The sequence below is a fragment of the Solanum pennellii genome, chromosome 3, assembly GCF_001406875.1.
Source record: "Solanum pennellii chromosome 3, SPENNV200".
In the NCBI taxonomy this organism is placed as follows: Eukaryota; Viridiplantae; Streptophyta; class Magnoliopsida; order Solanales; family Solanaceae; genus Solanum; species Solanum pennellii.
This window is the reverse complement of record NC_028639.1, coordinates 69,921,219-69,935,611: the sequence shown is the minus strand read 5'-3', so window position 1 is coordinate 69,935,611 and position 14,393 is coordinate 69,921,219. Positions and strand designations below refer to the sequence as shown.

Below are 14,393 nucleotides of genomic sequence, written 5' to 3'. Positions count from 1 at the left end.
AGTAACAAAGTTGAATACTTTAGAATCAATTATACATACATACACTCATTTAACTCCAATATCTTAATAGCATTGCTTTATTTGTAGCAAGTCGACAAAATTTATTAGTCTTTTCATATGATAAACTTCTTAAAAGGATTCTTTGAGGAAGGATGATTTACATTAGTTAATCGTATAGAACCAAAACAATCCATAAATCCTTGTATACAAAATTCAATAAATAGTAATAAATTAGAATATGATTAATTTTCTATACGTAATAATGAAAATTAACCATGAGATAAATTTGGATCGACTACTTCATCATTTGTAATATGTGGCGGTCCATAACAATCACAAACTTCTCCCCAATCACAAAAAGGTGTGCAACCATCACGACGTACGTGTTCACAATCTTCATCTTTTGAACATTCATTTGGATAAGCTTCCACTTTAAAATAAAAAAAATCTATATATATAAATAAATACATTAGTCATTTTAGACGTGATTTATGAGAAAATTAAAGAGATGATTCAAGAAAATTACATACCTATTGCAATAATAAAAAGTGTCATGGTATAAATCAACTTCACGGTTGCTTTCTCCATACCTAAAATGCTTATATTCCTCTTTTCACTATATGAACTTCTATATATATTTAGACAATAACCTCATTTATGAGAAATAAACGTTATATTTTGAGGGAAAAAAAAAACTTGCTAGTCAATGCTCCTTTTACTATTCCGAATTAATGTATGTATGTAACTCCCTTTTGAAGTTATGAGCCTTTACATAGTGAAGTAACGTATTATCTTTAAATCTTTCACTTAGAATATGATTATTTTCTCCTCTAATATTCAGTAGTAATATTATTATTAATAATACATCAAACGATGTTACAAGGAGTTCGATAGTTTATTGAGATGGTGAAAAATAATATGGACAGTAGAAAACAAATCAAAAATAAAATTGTTACATCTCTTATTCCCTTGGACCACGGATATTATAGTTTCAATAATTATTTTATTTTTTGTCCAATTCAATCAGATATGTGGTGTGCATTAAAATAAGTACGAACCAGGTAAATTTATATTCCACTAGATCGAGCTGAGTGTGGCCATAATATTCTTTTTCTCCAATAGTTCATCTACCACATCCAATATCCATTTGTGTAACACGGGCGTCATAAAACTAGTGTACGTCACAAAAATATTAGTAAATATTTACTTTTACTTTTTGTCTTATACATTTATTTTTGTAAAATTAATTGAGATGCATATAAATTTATTCGAATAAAAATAAATAGATATGGTTGGAAACATTACGAAGAAGCATGATGAGGTCTTCGAATCGCCAATGGTATTGGAACTGCTGGTTTCTCCACGCCTACTTGTCTCATTGATTCTTCAACTTATCTTGGGATTCGTTCCTTTTGGGAGTATTATACACTATAGTCTTTGTCAGCTATAACCTAATAATAATCTCATTCATAAAATATACAATCATTTTATTAGGTCATGTCATAAGTTTATATATCCTATTATTTATATTTTAGTGATGAGTGAGTTATAACTATGACGAAATAACATATTTAAGGATAACTTGTTATTATCTAGATGATTTTTGGAATAACTGAAGATATTCTTCGTCGGAAAATTATGTTATATGTTTATGTCAAATTCTACTACTAAATAGCATAATATTTTTTTATTTTATTTGGTCAGTCATTCGTCGTAAAATTACGTTATATATACTTATGTCAAATTTTACTATTTCCTCCGTCCGGAATTGTTTGTAATGTATCACTTATCGAAAGTCAATTTGACTAATTTTCAAAGGTAAATTAGATCACATCAATTCGATATTTTAAACAAAAAATTAGATATTCTAAAACTATATGAAAAGCACTATAAATTACAATTTTTTACATATTAATATGATTAAAAAAATAATCTTAAAATGTTAGTCAGTTTTTGTAGTTTGACTCTAAAAGTAGAAATTATGACAAATAATACCGGACGGAGAGAGTATTAAATAACACAACTTTTTTTGTTTTATTTTGTCAGTCTTACGCCAGTATCATATGTTGCCTACGATGAATTAATACAATTGCTGCAATTTGCACGATAATAGAAGAATCTCTGGTACATCTTAATTACCTAGCATTAATTCAGATCAATTAGCGATATCCCTTTTTTAATACAATTTATCTACTTGTAAGTTGTAATTGAAGCTTCCTATTTTTTAATTGATAGCATATTCTGTTTATTTTCTATCACGGGCTCCATTTACCAGATAATCGATCAATAAGAAAAGGCAATCCGTGCATAAACTTTGTTCGTAGCTTAATTATGTAAAAAATTAGAACTCCTCACTGTATTAACTTTAGAACACGATCACAATTCTCAAACTAATGAATTACAATATAAAATACTATAATAACAAGTAATCAAGAATAGTAATAAGAATGAGGACGACAAATTTAGATACGAGTAGAAATACACGTTCTACTCAATAATATCATAATCTTCCATCTTTAAATCGCATCCCAAGCAAATTTGTTATTGGGCCGTCTTATTTTCTGGCCTCTTTGTTGTTTAGCCCTGGCCCAATATCTTGCTTCTGCATTGCTCTGAATCATAGGTAGAGAATTATATAATACAGCACAACGACTAACCAAACTGGCCCATTAGCTCAGTTGGTTAGAGCGTCGTGCTAATAACGCGAAGGTCGCAGGTTCGAGACCTGCATGGGCCATTTTTTTTACATCTTATTTCTGCATTTTTAGCTCCCCCAAAGAGGAAAACAGTTACCTGTCTGTACTTTTTTATTTTTTACCACAAAAATATACTATACCTAATAACTTTTCACCAACTAAAGAAAATTGAGATATTTGATGTACACTTCCAACCTAATAAATATACTCCTAATGGAACTTGTTAATTCCTAAAGAGACTTTGGTTCATAAAAATTAGATGGGTTAGTTATGCCACTTTAAATTTGAGAGTACATTTATTTATATTTAGTTGAGTTATATTTTATTAGTTAGAATTGGATATTCAATTCATTTCAAACTAATTGAACTGTTAAGGTCTTTTACAGTGAACTTGTTAATTCCTAAAGAGACATTGGTTCATGGAATTAGATGGGTTAGTTATGCCACTTTAAATTTTTAGAGTAAAATTATTCATATTTGGTTGAGTTATATTTTTATTAGTTAAAATTGATAGTCTATCCATTTTAAATTAATTGAATTGTTGAATCTTTTACACTTTTCAAGAAAAGAAGATTAAGATATAAATTACACATGATTTTCAATTTTTACCCTTATTAATTGTACATTTATGATTAAAATAACTAATTCTAAAACTAACTAATAAAGGGAATATTAAAAAAAAAATAATCTTAAATATTGCACAATTAAGTTAATTTGTAAATAAAAAATATATAAACAATTTAATTCATTTGAAATGTAGAAAATATTATTTCTTTCAACTAATATCTTTATTTAAAAGGTGGTATAAGTTATGTAAATTATAATCTTGATTTTAGTATAATCTCGAATATTTTCACTTTTTAAGCCAGACAATCTCTTAATAATAAGTAGTCTTATTTTACTAAGTTGAGGGTCAATGACCGAACATTCTTGTTAGGTAAGTTTTGGTGTAATTAAGTTTCTATTAATTGAAGCTTTAATGTTTGCAACTTTAATTGAAAAAACAATTAAAGAAGAGCCCAACTACAAGTCATTGATTATTTTTTTAACCCCTACTCTTGACCTACCTTCACCCGCAAAAAAAAATAAAAAATTTCAGTTTTAGTTTTAAAAAATATTTTCAACTTTAAAAATAACCCCTCCCCACCAATAGTCTCGTCCATTCATTCACCACACTGAAAATGCACTACAAAACGCCCAAATAACCTACATCTTTCTTTTTTTCTTCTTAAAATTATCATTTTTCGAGAAAAAAATACCCATGATCTAATGTAGAGGTTTTTATGGTTTGGATAAAATTCGATCTAAATCAAATCAAATCAATTAAATAATTCAATTGAATTTGGATTTTGATTTCGTTTGGTTTTAGATTGTTAAGAATAGATAGTAATAGGTTTGGTTATAATTTTGTTCGAAAGATGGAAGAAATAACTGAGCCGCACCAACATGTTTTATGCATAAATTTTATTATTATACATACATAATATTTAAATTCAAAAATGATTTTAAAGATTTTATATATGTTTCGTCAAAAATTATTCATAATTTACTTAAAGAAAAAAAAAACCCTCTCCAAAGTGAGAACATTTTTTTTATTGGTTTCGTATATATGAGTGTCTATCGAAATTCTTTGTGGGACGGAAAATGTCATTGTCTCTTCCTTCTAATGCTAAAATAGTGAATTTTGAAGTTTTATTCCGTAAATTCAATGATCGAAAGTTTTATAATAACATTCATTCTAAATATTTTTTTTTGTTTGAATGGATTGTTGTCACTTTCTTCATGTTTTGAATGAATTGTTTCTTTTATTTTTATTTATGGTTAATAATCGAACCAAACCAAGCCAAACTAAAATCGAAAATAACCAAATCGATAAATGTACATTATATTTGATTTGGTTTGATTTTGATAATTGTAAAACCAATTAAATTTATTTAATTTTGATTTTAACCGATAATCGATCTAAACTGACTAGTAAACATCCCTAATCTAATATACGTATTTATAAAATTTTATATTTAATTAATATATACGACATAAATTTTTGACATGGATTTGAAACTACAGGACGTTACTGGGGTCGAGAAAAGAAGCTGCACACGGACTTTGACGATATCGTGAAGGAGTAGCCTTTCCGATTTGTCAATTATTTAATCATACATATTATCTTATAAAAGAAAAAAAAAGAAAAGAAAAGTTCCCTTCACGGCTTTTTATTTGAAGCGTAATTTCATCGGAATCCATCGATTGAGAGATGGAAATATTTGACTTGGAGAAACAATTTGCATTCTATGGAGCTTACCATAGCAACCCAGTGAATGTATTGATTCACATGGTGTTTGTGTGGCCTATCTTGTTCACTGCTCTTATTCTTTTCGAATTTACGCCCTCACTTTTCAATTTACCGCCGATTCAGCTTTGTGAGCACAGTTCATTGGTCCTTAATTATGGGTTTTTGTTTACTTTGGGGTATGCACTGTTCTACGTGTGTTTGGACAAGAAAGCTGGCTCATTGGCTGCTTTGCTATGTTTCATTTGTTGGGTTTCCAGTGGTATGGTTGCTCGTCAATTGGGGTTCTCTCTCGCTTGGAAGGTAAACGGTTTTTTTCCCCTTCATGTGTAGCTTTTGTATTTCCTTTAAAGTTTTAATCTTTTTGTGGTCTATGGAGTATTATTGAATTAATGGTATGCTGCCGTAGTTTTGGGATATTGCAAATTATGTTGGAGAAGAGTCGATTTAGAAACAGGCAAAAACTATTAGTCTTGTTTGGGTTCTAGAGAGTTAGTTTGACTTATCTTGGCAGCTAAATTGGATTAGATCAACTCAATGTTTTACAATTAAGATTTAGATAGTCAAACACTATAAGGGAAGTGCCAAAAGTTGCAACATTTATCATGTTGATTTGATGAAAAAATATATGTTAGAATGTTGGTCAAACTGTCTTTTACATTCTTTTTTTCTTTGCCTACTATCGTACTTAGCATCACAATTTCCCCTTTTGCTTGATCTGTTAGTATATTGCTTCACCCTTTCATCAATCAATCAAGTACCTCAATCTGGACTAATTGGAGTCAACTATATGAATTGTTTGAATCTACATTGCTCTAATCGGGTTCATTTCACTCAAAGGTTAAACAAGTTGCCTTTCAAGTAAATTAGTGGTTATCTCTGTATGTCACACTTTACCTGCACTAACATGCAATCAGGAACAACTCCTGATTACACCAGTTGGACAGGCTAGATATTGCAACTGGAACCGGAAACAGGTTATAGGAGTTTTGCTGAAAAATTATTATAGACAATGTAGTTTGAGCCGAAGAAAATTTGGGAATATGCTAATCCGGAGTTCAACTTGTCAATCTTAAGTTCCTTTCAGATCATTTGTCATTTGTTTGTCCAGTGCACTTTTCACCTGCATTTCTTATACCGACCTAAAGCAGTCATTTAGTTTCCTGTATTCTCAACTAGCAAAAGCTAAAGAGGGGAGCTTAAGGTTTTTTCTTGTAATGTAGCTAATTTGCACATCTTGGACACAACACTGATGATCCATTTAAAGATCTGGTCATTCAGCTGAGTTAACTGATCAATTTCACAGCTTTCTGTCAAGAGTATTGTCATGTAACTATCATGTTGTGTACTGCCCGCATTCCACTCTTCATGACACAACATATACATTACAAATGACCAGTCTATGCCTTCAGCTTTTTAACTTTATAGTTTTGCTGGTACACTGAGTGTGGATGTTTTTCTCCTCATTTACCTTGAATTTAACCATAGACAACTCATCCTTTGGCAATTTATCTTCATAAATAGTTTAGATGTCTGGGTCCTCTATGTGCGACAAGGATCTAACTCTTGACTTCTTTATCTATAGCAGTTCATTGGGTTTGGTCAAACTTGGTTGTCATCTATTTGTTGTTAGAGGTCAAGAACCAATAACCAATTACATAGTTACCCTGTACCTATGCTTGTGGGAGTTAGCAAGAACCTAGGGATGGCAATTGGGGCATTTCAATTACAGAGTTAGCAAGTTCATTTCTATTTTTTTCCCATATGGGTAGTCACTATTCACTCTGTGTGCTTGTAAAAGATATTAATTTTTTTTTACCTTTTCTATACTATACCCTATAGATGTTAAAACTTATCTGTTTCATTCTTTGATCGTTAAATCTTTGGTCTAAACCACTTTATTCTCTGTCCTTTGCTATTCATTTCATTCTTTGATTGTTAAATCTTTTGTCTAAACCACTATATTCTCCCAATGTTTTAATTTAGCTTGAAGAAGTTTGATAATAATCCCAAGTTTGAAGTTTCTGTTGGATTACTGAAGACAATAAAGCACCCTAAGCTCTAAGATAAACCCTTTTACTTACCATTATTCCTAATTCTGTTTTAGGTCACTTTTCCCATGGAAGTATTATATGTGTAAAGTTCTTTGATCTGCTTACTTTTGTGAACCTGGGCCTATTTTTGTACAAACCCCACCACTGCCTTGCCCCAATAGCAATTCCTACAGGTACCCCATGGAATTAGTTGAGGCACACACAAGCTGACCCAGAAAGAACCATAACTAATTACTAAGTGGAAATTCTCATATGGACTGGACAAAGATGTATAATGCATGATCTGTTTGGTCTGTAATACATTTGAATCTATCTAGTTCTTCTTGAATCAAGTATGTGATGTTGGTACTAACTATGACGAACACATGTCCAGGTTGTTCTAGCAGCTCAATTGTTCTGCTGGACTGGACAGTTTATAGGTCATGGAGTGTTTGAGGTGATCATTTGTAGTAATTTATGCATTATTCTCAAAGCTTCCATAAATGTGGTCGCATGACATTGTTATTCACTTTTGTAGAAGCGAGCACCTGCCCTTCTGGACAATCTTGCACAAGCTTTCCTTATGGCACCATTCTTTGTTCTCCTTGAGGTATTTATACTAAGTCTATCATCTATGTTAGGAGACAAGTACTTTCAGTGGTTGCATTATCTAGTGTTTTCATGGCTTATTGATTCCACACAGGCCCTCCAATCTCTTATTGGCTATGAACCATACCCTGGGTTTCATTCAAAAGTGAAAGCAACAATTGATGCTGAAATCAAAGAATGGCAGGAGAAGAAACAGAAAAAGATATCTTAAATTTGATAAGCAAGGTTATTACCTATTCTAATTGTATCAGTTAAATGATCGAAGTTTGTTCGAATCTGAACTGCTCTTGTACACGTTAAGTTGGTATTTGTATGTATACTTGATAAAGTCAAAAACTTGGTTCCTGTATATATCCTTTATGAAATCAACTATTTATTAAAATGCTTTTAGCCTGTAGTTTGATGCACCTTGTGGTGAAGTATTTGTGGGTTTTGATGTGTGATGCATCTTCTCATTTATGAAGGATTCTGATAGATGGGCAGTGGATTACCTTCTTAATACCGTGTTACATACTCCATGTAAACCCGTGGGATTTTGATACTTAGCATCAGAGACTCAATCACCAAAGAGGGTGGTAGTTTGAGTTGTTTCTAATTTTGCTTCCCTGAATTGAAATCCGTTTCTTTATAGGCAGCACATTCTGCACCATTAGTAAGGAACTGCAGATGTTGCTTTGGTTGTTTCATCTTGCCATCACTTGTTTGTGTGATGTACTGACAGGATGGGAAGATTGTGCAGTATCTGTGCTGGGAATTCACCCCTACTCTTTTTCCACCCAGTTTTTTCGGTTCATTCCTTTAATATAAGTACGATGGTCTAAATTCTGTTTCATCCATCACAAGGTGTTGCATGCTGGTCTTGCGTGCTCCTCATTGACTCTATGTTGCACTCTCATAAACATGTTCCATTGTCCCAAATGTGCACACGCGTTAATTAGAAGATGAATGGTACAGTGAATTGTTATTAGTTTACATTGTATCAAGGTGCTTAGATTAGCAAGAAAAAAATGTGACATACTGCTCTCCTAATTGACCAAGATGGTGACATAGAGATACGTCTGACATACCAGTTTTCTGGATTTGTTAGTTCCATCACAAAATTGAAACAGAAAATGGCAAGGAAGGAGACATCAGCCGGGCCTATTGATTTAGATGTTATTATTTTGTTCTACTTAATTATTTCTGGTAGGCCTATTATCTCTATATGCAGCTTTCAAAGGGATCATGCCAGAGTTAGCCAACCAGCCCACTTCAATTATTGTCAATCATTCTTGTAAATTTAAGCAACAAAAGATCAAGCTTGAGCTCTATTGTCAATTATTAGTTTCAGTACATCTTATCCATGTTGGAGGCAGTGGCGAAGTCAAGATTTCACGAAGAGGGTTCAAAATTTGAACAACAAATTAAAGCTATATGAACACGCAAGCACTGACTCATTAAAGATGTCTAAGCACTCAATCAATACATCTTAAACCATTAGGCTATAACAACCTATTATGTCGAGTATATTCAAAATATATTATCTAATCACTTCATATATTATTTACTTCTATATAAGGTATTTTTTTTCTGGCGAATGGTGTCCAATTAGACACCCTGACATACATGTGCCTACGCCCCTGGTTGGAGGTCTCTAGTTAGAAGCCCTTGAGGTGAGGAGCTTGCCTTTGGGTCGAGCTCGTCGCACGTACTAGACATGTCTAGTGCCAGTTACCTCTCATGTGTGGTTTGTAAGCTATTACATAGAAATATAATTTTTACCCCTGTGCGTGGTAGCGACCGCATGTTTCTCTTGTTAAAACGGAAAAACCAATATGGTTTGGATCTTAATCTCTAGGCCTTGAGGGAAAAAGAATCTTTAATGTACTCTTAAATAGTTTCTCATTAGTTATCATTAACTATGCATTAGCCTTAAAAAAATGTTATATTTTTTGCTCTAAATCGCAAAGTTAAAGGTATTCGGGGTAAAATTTGCCCGCATCCGGTGATTACACCAATTCAATACGTGTATGCTATGTGTTTAAATTTATAGTACATTTTATTTAACTTTAATTAATTAACATGTGTTTTACTTCATTAAATCACATAATAATGGAAATTGAATTAGTTTGGTATAAATACCCAATGTGGGTAAGTTTTTTCCGCATGTTTGCCCCTTTTCCCTTACATTAAAATGACTCACAACCAAACGGTTAATTAATTTTGTATGTGACAAATACACCCAATTGATTAATATTAAGCCTCTATGGAGACTGTCTTTTTTCAATTATTTGATTAATTAATTTTCCTGCGTCTAACTGAAATCCTGCGATTTGTTAACAAAAGTTTGTAATTTTAGGAAGAAAAAATAAATAGTTACACAAGAAGAACTAACTTGAAATGACCTTAAAGAATAAAAATTACATACCATGACGCAAAGTCAATGAAAAAATTAGAGGGAAAAAAACAGAATAAATGACAATGACTAGAAACTTTATTTTTATTTTTTGGTTAAAAAAAAATAGTTATGTATTATACGCATGAAGCAATAAAACTGATCAATCATATGATAACTACCACAAAAAACATCCTAAAAATGTTTACAAGAATAGAACTAAGAAGTGTGATTAAGGGGTGACATTCTTGTATTTTTGTTTTGTTTCCCACATTAAATTAAAGGTTTCGTGTGAAATTTGCTTAAGTACTATGATTAATGGGACCCTGCCATCACTAATTTGTTGAGAGACCGTTAATCTTCTATAAAAATTATTATTATTATAGATGATTAAAAAAATAATTGTGTTACAAATAGTGTGAAAAATTCTTTATACACTCAAATAAAAGTTAAATTTGGCAAACCATCAAATAATTAGCTCATAAAAGAAAATCTCAAAATCTAAAATATGGAGATCATTATTAAATTCCCAGAAAATATTTCTTTAATAATCTTCGATCAATTTGTTTACTTTAAAGCCCTTTTCTGGTAGAGCTATTATATGTTCGATTTTTACAACTTAATTAATATAAATTTGTGTTGTGTAGGACTCTTAAAGGAGATATAATTCTCTACTACGCATCTGTTTTTCAAAATTTGAACGTAATTTTTAATTAATGAGAGAATTTTATTCATTACATCATATTTGTGGACGGTTTTGTCAATCCTTTCTTGTTGTTTCTCTTATTAGACTAATTTAAGATACTTCATTTTCAACCATTAGAGAGCAAAGAAGGTTATAAAAAATGTAAATTGAAGTGAAATCATCCAAGTTTTGCGGGGATTTGATAGGCTTTTGGAAATTTTCAAATAAACTTGTGACATCATTTCTTTAATTGATTATTTTGAACCAAACAATTATTACGTGGTGCTTAATTTCCGGTTTGGGTTGTCAATGAGGCCTAATACTGTTTTATACAATGACTAATATTTCATTTATACATATTTTATAACAATTATATCCCGTGTATATCACACTTCTCTTTTAGATTTGTCCTAATTAATATCTATAACGATGAAAAATGATACAATATATCGAAATATATTCATAAAAATATAATACATTCTGAAATGATAAGTAATATCCCTCTAAATGATATTAACTTCCAAAATATTATATATTGAAGATTCAAACTTGTCTCTTAGAAAAGAGTAATATAGAACAATTTGTTTGATTAAAATAAAAATTGAAAGAATGACTAGCTAGTATTAAAAATTAAACAGTTTGAATATTTTTTTAAAAAATAAAAATATGATCCTTTTTTTTAATAATTCACCCATTTTTAAATATATTAATTACTAGAGCGTTATGATTATCATCAATAGCATTAGTATATTAAGACATCTAGCATGATTTAATTAGTATATTAAGAGAGACATCTAGATGTTTCATATTAGGACTACAGAGATTATGAGATTAGAAAGAGCAACTATTTCTGGCTAATTAAGTATATTCCTAATTCCTTATGAGATTATATATAATCATTATTAATTATAGTAGTTTATTTATTTATTTATTTATTTTCATCATCACCGTCGTCATCATTATAATTAGTATCGTTTTATTATATTTTGCTAACAAGATCTTGATTAATATTTGCAGACATCATGTACTAATGGATAATGTTATTTTTCTCTAAATTGAGTATTGCTATATCATCTCCATCTATTAAAAATTAAAAAATCTGAACGATAGCACCCCATGTCAATGTGTCATGATGCTATTGATCATACATACGTATCTTTGTGGTGGACTAAGATTCACGATTTAAAGTTTATCAGTTTCAACTATAATTTCAAGTTAAATAGAAATTTAATAAATTTATTAAAAAAAATATAAATCTCCATTAAAGCTAGTAAATTCATGTGAACTTGTATATTATGTTCTAGCACGCTAATAGTGCCTCGTATGTATATGAAAAGCCGCAAAAAACCAGTAGCTATAATCATATGTATTGTTTCCATTACACACAAATTAATTAAAGAATTTAAAAAATCAAAACCTGTGACTGATTAATAAGTAGTATATAGTAACATGCTAATCCCGTATCGAATTCAAAACAAATCACTTAATTCATCGACTATTAATTTGTTAATAAGCAGATTTTGAAAATTTGATTAAACAGACTAATATATATTAAGTATTAACATATTAAGGATAACCTTCAAATAAAGAAAGGAACCAAACTGTACTGGTTATAAACAACAAGAATCAATTCTGAAAATGTGAAATCATTAAATTGATTTATCAAGTAAATGATTTTATAATTTTTTGGTCAGACCTTATAAAACTTTTGAACATGACAAACATGGCAATTTTGCATCCACATATAGAAAGAAAAAGTGACACATAAGCCTATATAGATAATAAAACCTAATTTTAAATAATGCATAAGCTATTTGTAGGCAATTGCTATGTGCTTTGGACCTAAAATTATGATCACAATGAGCTGACCAAAAAACAAAATAGCTATCAGCATCTTATTATAAATTGATAGTTAGGCATTGCATGATGAATCAGTCAATCATTATATCATATTTTATAAAATTACTTTAAAGATTTGGGAATTAAGTATAGAAAGCAAACAGTAAAGAATTCAAAAGTGACCTATATATATTACCTAATTTTATTCCAAATTATTGTTTTTCAATAAGAACCAATATTCTTGTAAGCCAAGCTAGCTGTCTCATTTCTTGGTATGTGTTGGAACAAAAGAAACAGGACTTGGCCTAATCCTTCAGTTTAGTGGTCAACCCTAGAGTTAATTAAACTAAACCAGTGTAACCAGAGTTAAGTTAACTACTCTCCTCGGTGTTCGCTTTCACTGTAACGTTTTGTTTCTCAAGAGTCAAATTTCATGAACTTGATCCACATTTTAAGATGTATTTTAATCATATTATTATGAGAAAGGTTGCAACTTTACTATCCTCTCTCTCCGTCCCAATTTATATGACGTAATTTTACTGAGCATGAATTTTAAGAAATACGAGAAAAGTTTGTAATGTTTCAAACTATCCTTACACATTTTTAGACTTTTTACCAAATAAGTGAAACACATAAATATTGATAGTGTCGTTAAATAATTGTCAAGTAAAGAAATGTGTTATTTCTTTTTTAAATTGATGATTAAAAAGAAATAGTGTGTCATATAAATTGAACAATACAAACGAAATAGTATTATTTTTTTAGTAGTTTTGAAATACTATTTTTTTTAATTTTAAAATATTTTCTTTCTTTGATCAATTGACAGTAGCCAAGTGTGTGTATTTTGATGTTGATTTTTATTGGCTATATATGACGGCACTAACTATTTTTTCTTCATTAGGCAAATTTTGGTGGCTGATATGAATGTTTGACTATTCAAGCCAATCTGAACGGTTCAATGTTATTAAAATAAGATTATAGTACTAATCTAATTTTAATTAATTAAGAAAAAGCAATCTTCGACAGATGGCCCTCCTATAGTTAGGTTTCTTTCCTTAATAAGAAAGTTCTACTATTGCTATTTTTATTTTAAGAAAAATAAAGGCCACTTGTCATTTTTCAGTTTTTTTTTTAATATATGAAAATATTTTTTGGTTCACAATAATTAATTAGGCTTTTCTACAAGAAGTAAGAGATAAGCTAGGGGTCCTATCCTATAAAAGATTAGTATACTTTTAGGACTTCTTTTGCTATGAATATATTGTTAATTTTAGGGTGTGTAAGATGAATAGGTTAGAGCTAAATTTAGGTGAATTAAAAAAAATTGAATCAATAAATAAGTAGAGGTATCGTCCATCTAAGATTTTGTTTAGATCAAAATAAACGTCTTAATTATAATTTGAGCTGAGTATAGCTAATTAATCCACCCAACTATAAAATTCACTCTATATTAATAAACGTAGTTTGTTTAATTACCAAATCAAACTTAACAAGGACTTTTTCTTATTAATAATTTATGATGACTATATCCAATCAACCCCAAACTAAAAAAATATTTCTTTTTTTATGTATGGTTCAATTTTGTTATGCGTTACATAGATTGTTCAAATTAGCTATTGACTTTTAAATGAGTTAACTTGGGCGATGCTCAAATTGATCCACCAATGAATATAAGTAACAATATTTCTACTCAAATTCATTCATACTTGAATAAATTATATTTTTATGGAATAAATTTAATATTTATATCATAAATCCAAAGTTATTACATGACATTTGTAGTATCTATTTTCTTTCTTGAACCTCAGTTAAATAGCAATTAAACATTGTAAGGTTAAATTTTGTGACATTTTCAAATATTTCGAAA

General features: G+C 30.0%; 1 protein-coding gene and 1 non-coding gene across 3 annotated transcripts; both read left to right on the top strand.

The window, feature by feature from the left end:
- Positions 1-2,663: 2,663 nt before the first annotated feature.
- Positions 2,664-2,737, top strand: TRNAI-AAU. Its single transcript has one exon. It is a non-coding gene; the product is annotated as a tRNA-Ile (tRNA).
- Positions 2,738-4,755: 2,018 nt separating this feature from the next.
- On the top strand, positions 4,756-8,025 carry LOC107012177 (uncharacterized endoplasmic reticulum membrane protein C16E8.02). 2 transcript variants are annotated; one of them, XM_015211945.2, is made up of 4 exons: positions 4,756-5,289; positions 7,414-7,476; positions 7,558-7,629; positions 7,723-8,025. In XM_015211945.2, exons 1-4 carry the CDS (start codon positions 4,951-4,953, stop codon positions 7,837-7,839), a joined length of 591 nt encoding a protein of 196 aa, XP_015067431.1. In that variant the 5' UTR covers positions 4,756-4,950; the 3' UTR covers positions 7,840-8,025. The 2 variants fall into 2 exon arrangements, with proteins under 2 accessions (XP_015067431.1, XP_027771713.1); XM_027915912.1 differs by lacking the exon at positions 7,414-7,476.
- The last annotated feature ends 6,368 nt before the right edge of the window (positions 8,026-14,393 follow it).